A 12,805-nucleotide genomic window follows, 5' to 3' on the forward strand; every position below is an offset into this window, starting at 1 on the left:
TTCATTCAACTTTGTGACAACACCATCAGGAGGGCTGTAGAACCCCCATTTTGCAGATAAGATATTGAGGTGCAGGGAGGTAAAATGACTTTCCCAAGGTCATCTGGCTGGGAAGTGGGGGGTGATGGGAAGCTGCACAGAATGGCACATCTACTGGGCAGGCAGGACCTGGCCTTGTCCTGGGGCCTGTCCCCGCTCATCGGCCCAACAGGAGCCTTATAATCAAAGGATGCCAGGGCGGCCATTTACAAAGTGAAGATCCTTTGTGCTGGAGTGAAATGATCCTTTAAAAAATGATCACCGGCTCCCCTTGTTACCTCTGGAGACCAAGTCCTTGCTGATTTTTCCCTTCCTTATCTCAAGTACATTTAAATGTCAATTAAATTTGAAATATCTACATTTGTCAGCATTTCATTTTGGGCCAGCGTGACGTGCTGCTGATTTGTCCACGCGATGTGACACATGAAAAAAACTCTCGAGATGCAGATCTTCCTCATTAAAAAATAAGCCCATGCGATCCCGGCACGGCGGAGAGCCACAGAGCACGTCCCCGCTTCCTGACGCCGTGTCTCTGACATGGTATTTAAAAAGGAACAGCCGCGCCTGTCACCACTGTCACACGCGTGCGCTAACTGGCGACACGTTAAACCAAACATTAGAAAGGGTTCGGGAAGTCATCTGCATGGGAACTCCGAGATGAGGTGGGCAGAGGCGGGAGCAGCCGTGGGAGATGATGGGGTCTGAATGGTGATGGACAGCGGGCCTTTCTTTCTCGCCAAGACTCTGGCAGCCCCTCGCTGGGTAGCCAAGTTCACCACGACCTGCCTTTTCACAGACAGCTCTTTGTGTGTAATCAAATCCAGGCGAGTGGTGGGTGGCAGACTGCAGGCTACTAGCTGAATTGGGTTAATGAGGGAAGAGGTACGCTTTTTTTTCCCCCCCGTATTCTGCCTTAAGCTAATAAAAAATTTAAACCTGGACATTTTCAACAATTCATCCTTTATCTCTGACAAATATCTGACTCTGTGTTTCAGAGGAGGACATGAGCAGCTGAATTTAAATCAGTTTATTTTGAAATCTCACCTTTTATTAAAAGTGGAAGGGGGCACACCCTGCCCCTTATCGCGTTGTTTCAGATACACAGAACTGAAGAGGCGGGATCACAAAGTGGTTTGGAGTCAAACAGATCCAGACTCCTGGCTCCACCTATGGCTGCTGTGTGACGCTGGGCAAGCCACTGGCCCTCTCTGAGCCTTGGCGTTCTCTGCCAAGTGAGCACGTGATAAAGGAATTAAGGAAACTGTACGGCCAGCGTTTAGCTTGCGTCGTCATCATCATCCATGTGGCCCGAAGCCTGAAAACACTCTGATCTGACCAAGCCACCTGGCAAGCGTTTTCATCACTCTCGAGAGACAGACGGCATGTTCCGGAGATACCCTGGGCCTCTTGTGGAAGCCACTGTCCAGCCCGGCTGGCCTGGCCGGGCCGGGAGAGCTGACTGGAGAGGGAAAGTGGTTCCCTCCTGCCCCTTTCACCCCGCAGGCCTGCTACGCGACTACACCAATGTGGGGAGGCCCTGGACTCTGACAGGGGTGTGAACTACGGCAGCCGGGTTGCGTGAAGCCAAGGTCCAGTCCAGCACAAAGGCTGCTTGCTCTCCTGTGAATCCAGACCTTCCTGGCATTCGGCTCACGTGCCAAGCTGTGATTGCTGCTTTCTGGTCGAAGCCAGAGGAGGAGACCATGCTTGGATGGGTGTGTTGGAAGGGCATTCAGGATGGATTTGAGGGACACCAAAGAGCTTCATTCAGGTTGACCTAAGCAGAGGTGTGTGTCCCCTCGTACGCCTCTACCAGCAGCCCGGCTGACGGGACAGTGAGGGCGCTGGCCTAGAATCTCTGCTTGTCACTCCCTGGCCAGGTCACGTGGTTGCCTCTCTCTCCTTCACAGCGATGCCCAGTGCTCGCCTAGCACTCGGGAAGTGCCTCTACCTGGCAGGGTGGGTGGGTGGGTGGATGGATGGATGGATGGATGGATGGACGGACGGACGGACGGACAGACAGACGGACAGACGGACTAATGAGAGTCCCATCCTCTGTAAAATCAGCACAGTGATACACCTCCCTGCTAGGCTGTTGGGAGGGGTGGAAATAATCCATGTAAAGCCCCTGGCACAGTGGATATTATTTTACACATTTTTCCAAGACTCCTGCCTGCTCCTACGTACCCAACACCCTCACCCCCAAATGTGGTCCCACTCTGCAGCCTCAACGTCTCAGAGGATAGATGGGGAACCTCAGGGGACACTTTTATACCGTAGCCCCAAGCTGATGAAAGGGACAGGTGCTGTGCTGGGGCTCCCACCTTTCTGGAGCCCCATCTCCCCAGCTGCCTCATCTCCCCAGCACACTGGCTTCCAGACATTTGACCGCAAACCTCCATCGCACTAATGTTGTGCCCCATGTGGGGATAAAGAGAAGAAGGAGCCAGGCCCCTGCCCTTGAGAAACTCGACTTAGAAAGAGAATTGCAAGAGGTTAAGTGGTATGGATGAAGTGCTAAAACATTCAGCCCAAGGGGAAGCTAGCTTCATCTAAGGGGAAAGCTCCAGCTGGGGATTCCAGGGAGACTTTCTAGAGGGCCCATTGAGCCAAGTCTTCAAGACCTCAGTCGGTGCAGGAGGCAGAGCAGGAAAAGATGTCAGGGAGGTCTGCGGGGCGTGTAGGGGGGCGGCAGGAGGAGGCTGCAGGGGTGGACAGGCTCAGGCGGACAGCGTGGTGTCTATCCTGCCTGCAGCTGGCGCTGGGCACTGCCTCCCTGCAGCCCTCACCCCTGCCCACCCAGCACATTCCAGAGCTCCCCAGAGTGGAGCAGGAGGCCACCCTCCTCTCCACCCTCCACCCCTCCTCACCTGCTCAGGAGAGCCGACCGGTGCTGGATTTAAACAGTTGAGTAAATCATCCTGTGAATACCTGGATGTTATTATTCTTAACACTTACTGGGTCTACTCACCACACAACCAGCTGCCTCAGAATTGCTCTGCAGTGTCGTAGATTTGCAGGTGTCCAGCAGGAGAGTGACAAGGTTGAGTTGGTGAATCAGAGCAGGATTCCAGTGGCTGTGTGGGGTGGCCCGTCTGTGCCTTGTTTTATGTCCCAGTGGGTGTGACAGGAGCTGGGTGGCCTCGTTTCTGTGAATCACATCTTCTTGCCCTCTGTCCTGAGTCCGGAGGAGAACACCCCACCTAGGCTGATGCTATCTCTGGTCTGGGAAGGACAAGTCCCTGACACCCAGGCAGGCAGCCTGGGCAAGGGGAAGAGCCCAGCGACCCGCCACCTTCCTGCATGTGGCCCTGGGCAAGTGGCTTCCCCTCTGGGAGCCTCGGTCTCCACCTCAGTATGAGGACAAACCGCTTAGCCTGCCTAACTTCCCAGGATGACGCAAGGAGTGAGGGGGTTTGGGTATGCGAGTGCCGGGGAGCTCTGCAGCTCTGGGAGCCAGCCCCGGGTTCTCCTTTTAAAAGAATAGCATATTCTTGGTGACAACTGCCTTAGCACTGGCGATGGCAAATCACAGCCCAGCCTGCTCTCCTGGTCCACCAGGAATAGCTGCTGTCCGTCACGGACCCTCCGGTGTGGTTCCCATTCACTCTTATGGACACGGTGCCCTTTTAGAAAGGAAAGCTGGAAAGAACTGCATCAGAAAGCAGAGAAAGGAGGGGTGCCTAGGTGGCTCAGTCCGTTAAGCCTCCGACTTTGGCTCCGGTCATGATCTCATGGTTTACGGGTTCGAGCCTCGCGTCGGGCTCTGTGCTGACAGCTCAGAGCCTGGAGCCTGCTTCAGATTCTGTGTCTGCCTGTCTCTCTCTCTGCCCCTCCCCTGCTCGTGCTGTCTCTGACAGCATTAAATCAAATTTAAAAAATTAAATTAATTAAATTAAATTAATTAAATTAATTAAATTAAATTAAAAAAAAAAAAGCAGAGAAAGGAGCCAGCTCTGGCTGGGGGTGTTGGAGAGGAGACTGCCCCCCACCCAGGCACCCCTATGCTTCCTGCTCCATCGTCCCCCGAACTTCACCTCTGCCCCCCTCACTGGTATCTGAGCATGCCCAGCCCGGTGTGTAGGCCCGAGCAGCAGCTGTGGGGCCCAGATGTGACCCCGTGTCTGTCCGGCCCAGCTCCCCCTCTCCCAGGCCCGCACCTCTCCCGGGCCCTGGTCAGTGTATAATTCATGGCAGCCACGCGGACTTTCTCGGGGCTGCGTAGTGTTTGTGTTTATAGAGGTAGAGCTCACAGGTGGCTGACAAGGGAGATGTATTTTTTATAACAATGAATATTTAATTTCCACATCACAGATGAAAAAGACTCTCTGAAGAGGCATGTGAGGGAGACTCCAGAGAGCAGCCGCTAATCAGAAAAGGGCCTTCTAGCCAGTGCCCCTCCACGTGGCTCACTTTCTTCTTTAACTTTCTATTTTTATTTTTCCCTGATTATTGAAGTAGGTATGCACATTGAAGAAAGTGTAGAAGACACAGAAAAATAAAAAGAGGCAGTGTGTGGGGGGGGAGTTCGCCCCTAATCCCGCTAGACTTTGTGGACATTTAGGTACCTCCCTTTCCAGTCTTTTTTCTGTGCGTTTTCCCGTAAGTAGCTGCGAGAGAACGCAGTGTAATTACAATTCTGCATCCTGGCTTTTAGATTCTTCTTTCTTAGGCACACTATAGTTGATGGGTGGGTAATATTCAGCCAAATGTACCATAATTCACTCCAGCAGACTCCTATTGCTGGAAGTTTAAGATGTCCCGTGTTTTGATATCCTCAGCATGGCAGCAGTGAATGTCTTTGTGTCTCCTTCTTTGCTACATTTAGGGTTTTCTAGACAGACGTGGGGTTGCGAGGTCGTAGGTGGCTGGATCCGTGTTTAAGGCTCTCGACACCTATGGCAAACTCATGGTTTCTTTTCTGTTCGGGACCAGCTTCCTCACCTTGGGGGACCGGTCAGGCCTCCAGCACCCTCTGGCCTTCTCCAGGGAGCCTCTACCCCAGGTTGGCAGGGGGAGGCGGGGGCCAGGCGCCGAACGCAGAACCCCCCCCCCTCCCACCGGCCACATGGAGTTCTGAGGGTGCCTCCTAACTGCCTCTTCTCTCTTGTCTTCCTCTGCCCCAGCCTGGTAAAGCCCTTGCGACACTATGCGGTCTTCCTCTCCGAAGACTCCTCTGACGATGAATGCCAGCGGGAAGAGGGCCCGAGCTCTGGCTTCACCGAAAGCTTTTTCTTCTCCGCTCCCTTTGAATGGTCTCTCCTTCCTTCTTCCATTTCCCTGAGCTCTGCTTGGTGACTCTCCTGGGCCGCGTGGGGGAGGGGGCCGGTGCTGCTTGCCCTTGTGTGCGGGGAGGGCTGTCTGGAGCCACTGCCTTCCGGTGCCCCTGTGCCACCGCGCAGGGTGAGTGAGTGTCCCCCGTGTGTGCCTCTGCCCAGGGTGTTCATTCTGCCAGCCCCGTGGGCTCTGTGGTGAGGAGTGAGGTGACGGGGGGGTGGCAGGGCCGACAGGTGTGAGATGGGAGCACGAGTCTCTGTCCCTTACCCAGGAGACTGCACTTGACCGTTAATGGAAGTGGTTGTGGATGCCTGGGTCCTCCTCCAGCTCAGCACATCTCGGAAAACGACCCACGGAGACGGAGGGTCAGATTTTAACCTTAAAAGAAAAAACGCGTATTGATATGGAGCATATATGTTATTGCTGACAGATCCAAATGTTGTATCGATCTGCCTGACTTTAAGATAATTTATATCACCGCTGTTTATCAAGCCTGTGCCTCATGCTAATTATAAATTGCAACTTGGAAAGAAAAAAGAAGGTTCGCCCACAATCCAGCCACCGCCCAATGTTAAGCTTTGGTAGTTACCCCTCCTTTACCAGTTCTTGCCCTTCTACCCACAAGTTTTTCCCAGCTGGGCTCAAGCAGAGGGACAGCTTTTGTCTGCGTTTGTTAACGAAGTTGTAATGTTTTTAATGGGAGCCTTTCAGAGAAGGGAGCTGCCCTTTGCTGAACACCCACGGGGCCACAACCGGCCTCTAGGGAGTGAGCTATTAAAACCATCCCAGGGAAGAGGGGATTCTTCCCCTCCACCCGTCCCAGCCCCTTCCCCTGAGCCAGGCCTGTGAGCCGCTCAGGGCACCTGATAAACCCGTCACTTCTGCTCCTACCATCGCCCCCTGGGGTAGCAGGGTTCTGCCACCAGCTCACCTGTGACCACAGGCAAGTCAGTCCCCTCCCGTGGTCCTCACTTAGAAAGTGGTGGCCTAAGTCAGTGTTGCCCGAGTTTCACAGGCCACCTTTTCTGTACCTTGAATCTTTCTCTTTAAAATTTTTCTGTCAAAACTTCAACAAATTAACCTTCTCCTCAGCAATAATATCTCTAATATCATAGGCCTAATGTGTCAATTATTATCTCTACTGTTAGTTAAAATAAAGGTAGAACCGTTGGAATAAGACCTGTTCATCCACATAATCGACTCAAAAGCACCTTGCAGATAAAAACGCCCTGCCTGAGTGATGTCCAAGGACCCCCCAACACAGAGTGCGGGGGTCTCGTTCTTTTTAAATTAATTGATGCCTTAATTATTTAAATAGTGAAGAGCGCTCACTCCTTTGGCCATGACCTAAGAAAAGTAGAGGTTCTTGTGTGTGGTGTGTGTTATTAAACAGGAACTGGCTCATAAGTTAACTATACTGGAGTAAAAATAAATAAAAATAAGTCACACAGGAAAGGCAAGGAACTGGCCCATCGCAAGTCCAAATAAAATGGTTTCTTTTTAAAGAATACTATTTCCTTCCTTAAGTGTAAGGAGCACATTGACTTTTCTTTACCCCTTGGTTGTGTTCAAGCTTGGTTAAAAGGTCTTTAATTCCTTGGTCACATGGCTCAGAGTCAGTGGAAACTTTTGAAGTCTCTACAACTCGGCATCCATTGCTACCTTTTGTTCTGTGACCTAGGGTGAGTTACTTAGCCTCTCTGAACTTCAGCAAGATACTAAAGGCTGATGGAGTCCTGACTGCTGAGCCCTCTCTCTGCTGTCGGTTCCCTACCCTGGTTCCTGCAAAGTGTGACTTTGGGACCAGCAGGTGGCGCCCTTCCCCCACTTTACCAGAGCCGTGAGCAGTTTCTGCTGAGACACAGGGGACAGAGCCAGCCCTAGCCTCTGTCCTGGTCTTCACTAGAGTCAAGTCAGGGTTTATCCAGGCACCGTTCTCCATGTACCCAGTGGTGCCCTGGGGGCTGAGGCTTGTGAAAAAGGAAAGTTAGAGAAACCTTTCGTCACCTATGCCTGAGTTAAACGTACAGAAGGCTGTTAACAGCCTCTGTGCCTGCCATTTGCCAGGCACCGTGGTAGGTAGTTCACATAACCACCACCACCACCAGCAAGGGAGATACACTCTGGAATGGGGAAGAGGCTGAGGTTCAGAGAGGTTAAGAGACTTGCCCAAGGTCCCACAGCAAGTGATGGCAAGACCAGAGCTAGAACAGAGGTCAGCACAGGCTGAGGCCCAGACAGTTATTCCTGAGGGTCCTGAGGCATGCTGGGTAGTTACCCGGGGGGAGAATGTCTCCCAGCTCAGTTCCCCATGAGCCACGGGGAGGTGGGAGGGCAGAGACTGGGCTCAGGAATGGGCAGGCTGCCTGTTCCCTTTCTAATCACATCCCGTTCCTCATGCCTCATCTGGCTGGCTTGCAAGCCGCCTCCCCAGTCATATGGTGGGTCCTGTGGTTTTCAGAGGAACTAAGTGGGTCCCCTTAGTGCAAATTAGAGCCAAAGCAATTTGCCCAGGGTCCCATAATAAACAACAGAACCCAAATTCAGCCCCAGGTCTGTCAGATTGCCAGTGCCCAGACTCCGGCACTCACGGGGACCCCAGGACACTCACCTGTCCCCAGGCCTCCCGGGTGTACTCTTCCTGGGGGTGGGGGCTGCTGGCTCCTCCCGTGGAGGCTCTGGGCAGGAGGATCCAGCCTGCCCTGCCTCCTCCCAGGCCTCAGCCATATCGGACACTCAAGGAGTCAGACAGCGCAGAAGGTGACGAGGCAGAGAGCCCAGAGCAGCGAGTGCGGGAGCCCACAGGCCCTGCCCCAGCTCCACCTGACCGAGCTGCCAGCATCGACCTCCTGGAAGACGTCTTCAACAACCTGGACATGGATGTCCCACTGCAGCCACTGGGCCAGGCCAAGAGCTTGGAGGACCTTCGGACCCCCAAAGACCTGAGGGAGCAGCCAGGAACCTTTGACTATCAGGTATGATACCGGGGTGGGGTGGGTACCTGTCAGGGCCGGTGCCTTCCACACACGAGGCAGATACCCCCGTGTGACAGCGAAGGAGACCAAGGGAGAAACAGTGACTTTTCCAGGGTCCTCAGCCGATGCTCAGGGTCAGTCTGACTGCAAACCCTGCCGGGCAGGCCAACGGGCAGGCCAACGGGCAGGCCAACAGCCGGGCCAACAGCCAGACAGTGAGCCACCCTCACAGCGATCACCGTAGAAGTTGCTACACCTGGTGGAAATCCACCCCTCACTTCCATTTGTGCATCAGGCAGGGGTGTGCTGGTGCTCCACTCTCCCAGGACCCCCAGCCCCACCCCCAGGCGGGGCTTTGACCCCTGATCCAAGTGGGCGTGCTCCCGTGCCCATCAAGTCTCCTTGGAGAACCTTTGGATCAGAATTCCTGGATTCCGGATTATTTGCTTGGGACCGCTGATCCGCCATCGCGACTTCCGATCTGTCTCATCCCCTCTCTGCGCCTGTCTCCCCACTTGCAAGTGGAGGCTGCTGAGTCTCTGGGTCTGTGGAACTGACAAGAGCTCCCGTGGGTCCAGTGATTCGAGCGCACCCTCCTGCAGGGAGTCCCCTGTTCCCCTGCCGCTGAGGACCAAGTCTGGGCCAAGAGAGGGGAAGTGGCGCCCAGGTAGTGTCGCTTGCGAGTGGCAGAGCCGGGACATGAGCCCAGTCCTGTTTTCCTGCCAGCCAGGGAAGAAACCTTTGCTCAGACCCCGTGCCTCACTCACCTTCAAGCTCACAGGTGATTAAAAGTGCCCACATGCTTTGAAAAGTAAAAAAGGCCCAGCCAGTAGACGGTCAATAAATGGAGTCATTTTCCTAAAACTGCTTGGCGACACTGACGTAAGAGGACAAGGGCTTTCTCTGGAATCCCTTTGTGCGGTGAGAAAAAAGCCTGACTTGGAGTCGGAAAAGAGGGAAACAGAGAAGCCTGGGCTTGGCGTCCGGACAGACCCGGGCTCTCTGCTGGTGCCCTGGGCCCGGCTGCTCTGAGTCCCAGGGACCTGATCGGCCACACGCCTGGGATCCCAGTCTCAGCGCCCACCCGGCACACGGGAGGGGCACGGGGATGGATATGTGCTGCCTTCCAGTCTGTCCAGGTCAGTCTCTGGTCACTGCCTCCCTCTTTCTCTCCAACAGAGGCTGGACCTGAGCAGGAGCGACAGGAGCCGTGGGATGCCAGTGGCCTTGAAGCTCACCCACCCGTACAACAAGCTCTGGAGCCTGGGCCAGGACGACATGGCCATCCCCAGCAAGCTCCCGGCCAGCTCCCCTGAGAAGCCCTCGTCCCTGCTTGGGAGCTCCCTGGCTCTGCCCCGCAGGCCACCGGCCCAGGACAGCATCCTGAACCCCAGTGACAAGGAGGAGGCGCCCACCCCCACTCCGGGCAGCATTACCATCCCCCGGCCTCAGGGCAGGAAGACCCCCGAGTTGGGCATCGTGCCTCCGCCCCCCACTGCCCGCCCGGCCAAACTTCAGGCGGCCAGCGCCGCCCTCGGGGACTTCTCAGATCGGCCGCAGGCTGAGTGGGAAAGGCGAGCCCCCCTGAGTCCAGCCCCGTTCCCCGGGCTCCTCCCCAGCGCCGCCCGCCAAGGACCCACCGAACCACTGCAGCCGCTCAGCCTGGCCCCGGGGGCTGCAGGCACAAGTGGTGACGCCCTGCTGGCCCTCCTGGACCCACTTAACACAGCCTGGCCAGGCAGTACCCTTCCACCAGGACCTTCAGCCCCAAATGTAGCCACCTCATTCACACCCCAGTTCAGCTTCCCCCCAACAGGGACCCCCACCCCATTTCCACAGCCATCGCTCAATCCCTTTGTGCCAACCGTGCCAGCGGCTCTGCCCGCCATGCCCCTGGTCTCCACACCAGCCGGGCCTTTTGGGGCCCCTCCTGCTCCCCTGGGGCCAGCTTTTGCCCCCAGCCTCCTGCTGTCCAGTTCTGGCTTCTGTGTCCCACATAGATCTCAGCCCAACCTGTCTGCCCTCTCCATGCCTAACCTCTTCGGCCAGATGCCCATGGGTGCCCACACCAGTCCCCTGCAGCCCCTGGGCCCCCCAATGGTCGCCCCTTCGAGGATCCGAACATTGCCCCTGGCCCGCTCAAGTGCCAGGGCCGCTGAGGCCAAGCAGGAGCTGGCCCTGAGGCCCGGAGAAGCCCCCCTCCTTCCTCCCAGACCCCCGCAGGGCCTGGAGCCAGCACTGCAGCCCTCTGCTCCTCAAGAGGCCAGAGACCCCTTTGAGGATTTGTTACGGAAAACCAAGCAAGATGTGAGCCCGGCCCCGGCCCCAGGCTCAGTAGAGCAGCTCAGGAAGCAGTGGGAGACCTTCGAGTGAGCCAGGCGCCGAGAGCGAGGGCAAGCCGGGCCACGCGCTGTGCCGCCCACCGCTGTGCTCCGAGGCTGGCCGGCCCCGCTTCCCCTGCTGTTCTGTTTCCGCCCAGGTTCTGCCGGTGGGAAGGGATGGGTCCCCTCTCTGCCGCCCCTCTTTCCCCTCCACGCCACCCATCTCTGAGGTCTGGCCGCTAGCAGATGGTGCCAGTTCTGGCCTGGGAATGGACCCAGCTCCTGGGCGCCCACCCCAGTAGCCCTGCCATCACCCCTCCCCTGCACCCTTGATTAGGTTTTGCACTAAAGAGGTCAGCTGGGCGAATGACTGCCCCAGACCAAGTCCTACCCACCGTCCCCCTGGAAACCTCCCGCCGGGAGCCCCAGGGCTCCACAAGGCCTCCCCTCCCCAGCTCTGTTCTCTTGCCCCAGCCGCAGCCCGGCCCTGCACACCCCCGCAGGAACCAGCACAGGCATCGGTGGTGGCCTCGGTGTGAGCTCGTCTATACCAGACACATGTGGTCTGGAGTTTGGAGTAAGGAGCCCCCCTCCCGGGCTGGAGAGCCTGCCTACCTGGAAGGGCATTTACAACCCTCTCTAGCAATACCCTCACTCGTTCTTTCTTTCTTGAGTCTTCACCCAACCCCAGCCTTCAGTTGTTTCTGGCTTGGGAGGGATTTGGGGCTGAGGGATCCTTGGGAACCCTCTGACAGCCAAACACAGTCGCAGCCAGCCCTGCGTGGGGGCTGGGAGCACCAGCAACTCTTGATTCGTAGAAGAGAAAATAGCAACAGGTAAACAGTGCATCGGGAGGAGTGGGGCTGCCGTCCTGTGCTCTGCCTCTAGTATGTACTGAAATGGGGCCCAGCTTCTTGTCGCGTGGGACCTCGGGGGAAGAGCTGAGAAGCAGGCACCCAGATCCCAACTGGGAAGCCAAGCTGAATGCCACAGACTGATGCAAGAGTCCCAGCTGCTGTTCAGGAATGGGCAGGGGCTCTGAGCCCTTCTCCAGGCCCTGGGGGAGTGCATGAACTTGGCTTCTTGCAGCCTGGAGGCCGGAGAAGGGCCAGGAGCCACCCCCTCCCCCGCCCACATAGCGTAGAAATTCCTGAGGCCAACGTCACCAAAGCTAAATTGAAATGTTTTGTTATTGTTTCTTTTATCTATCTTTTCCTTTCTACTTTATTGATTTGACGATTCTTAAAATTGACTAGTTTCAATAAACCGAGTTAAAATACTGCCCAACCATTTAAGAAAACAACCATCTGAGACATGCAGGAAATTGTGAGCATTTTGACCTGATTTCTCATTTCCTATTTGTGAATGGTCAGACACACAGTCTCAGAGGTGTCTGACAGGGCCAGGGGGCTCCTGGAGGCCCCCGGAACCCCAAGGAGCCTTGTCATCGTCCGAGGGACCCTGTGTGGGTCCGTGAGGCCGGGAGGGCTGGCCCGGAGTTTCTCGGACACCAGGTGCGAGGAGCTGCTGGCGCACAGCCCCTTCCTGAGCCGATCACGGCCCCTTGGGCAAGCCCTCTCTCTCTCTCTCTCAATCTCTGCGTGTTCTCGGCCCGCTGAGGTGGCGAGGGAGCCACGTGGTGTCTGGGCACATGGGCACCTCCAGGATTCTCAGGTGTTTCCGCACCGGTTCCAGATCCGCCCACCCACCCCGGGCGGCCCCCCAAGCCCCGTCGGAGACAAAGTGTGAGATGAGGGATGCTGTGGGGCCCCAGGGAAGCAGAGCCCACCCCGTGGTCGGTCTCCCCGGCTGTGCTGGGGGCTGGTGGCGAGCACTCCATGTTCTCGAGAGCATTGTTGTCTCTTCACTGGCTGGATTGAATTTGCACCCAAGGGTGAATGTTGTGTGTGCGTTCAATAAAATCTTCTTGGGGAGAAGGTTGGTATCCCTGTGTCCTGAGGAAGCTCTGGGGGAAAGGGAGGGCTCAGAGCAGTCAGGGAAGAATTTGACCCCTGGCCCACTCCCCAGCCTCTGTTCCATTTGAGCCTCTGAGACCAGGTCCTTCTCCCTCTGGAGTAGGGCATGGGCAGGGGGTAGTCACAGGCATGCCCAGGCCTGGCCAGTCCTTGGAGCAGGGCTGCAGGTCACCGGTGGTGTTGAAAGTGCCCACGCTCCAGGGAACAAGTTCAAGGG

General features: G+C 56.1%; 1 protein-coding gene across 16 annotated transcripts in view; it reads left to right on the forward strand.

Annotated features, from left to right (window-relative positions):
* DENND1A (DENN domain containing 1A) overlaps nucleotides 1–12,549 on the forward strand; it is a 508,124-nt gene extending 495,575 nt beyond the window's left edge. For 14 of the 16 annotated variants that reach the window (XM_027035064.1, XM_053204646.1, XM_053204645.1 and 11 more), the window contains 3 exons: nucleotides 5,166–5,294; nucleotides 8,033–8,291; nucleotides 9,471–12,549. In XM_027035064.1, the coding sequence (XP_026890865.1) occupies nucleotides 5,166–5,294; nucleotides 8,033–8,291; nucleotides 9,471–10,664 (1,582 nt within the window). In that variant the 3' untranslated portion in view covers nucleotides 10,665–12,549. The remainder of the gene's footprint in view (nucleotides 1–5,165; nucleotides 5,295–8,032; nucleotides 8,292–9,470) is intronic. The other 2 variants (XM_053204641.1, XM_053204642.1) reach the window with 1 other exon arrangement.
* Nucleotides 12,550–12,805: the final 256 nt, after the last annotated feature.

Source organism: Acinonyx jubatus, chromosome D4 (genome assembly GCF_027475565.1).
Source record: "Acinonyx jubatus isolate Ajub_Pintada_27869175 chromosome D4, VMU_Ajub_asm_v1.0, whole genome shotgun sequence".
In the NCBI taxonomy this organism is placed as follows: domain Eukaryota; kingdom Metazoa; phylum Chordata; class Mammalia; order Carnivora; family Felidae; genus Acinonyx; species Acinonyx jubatus.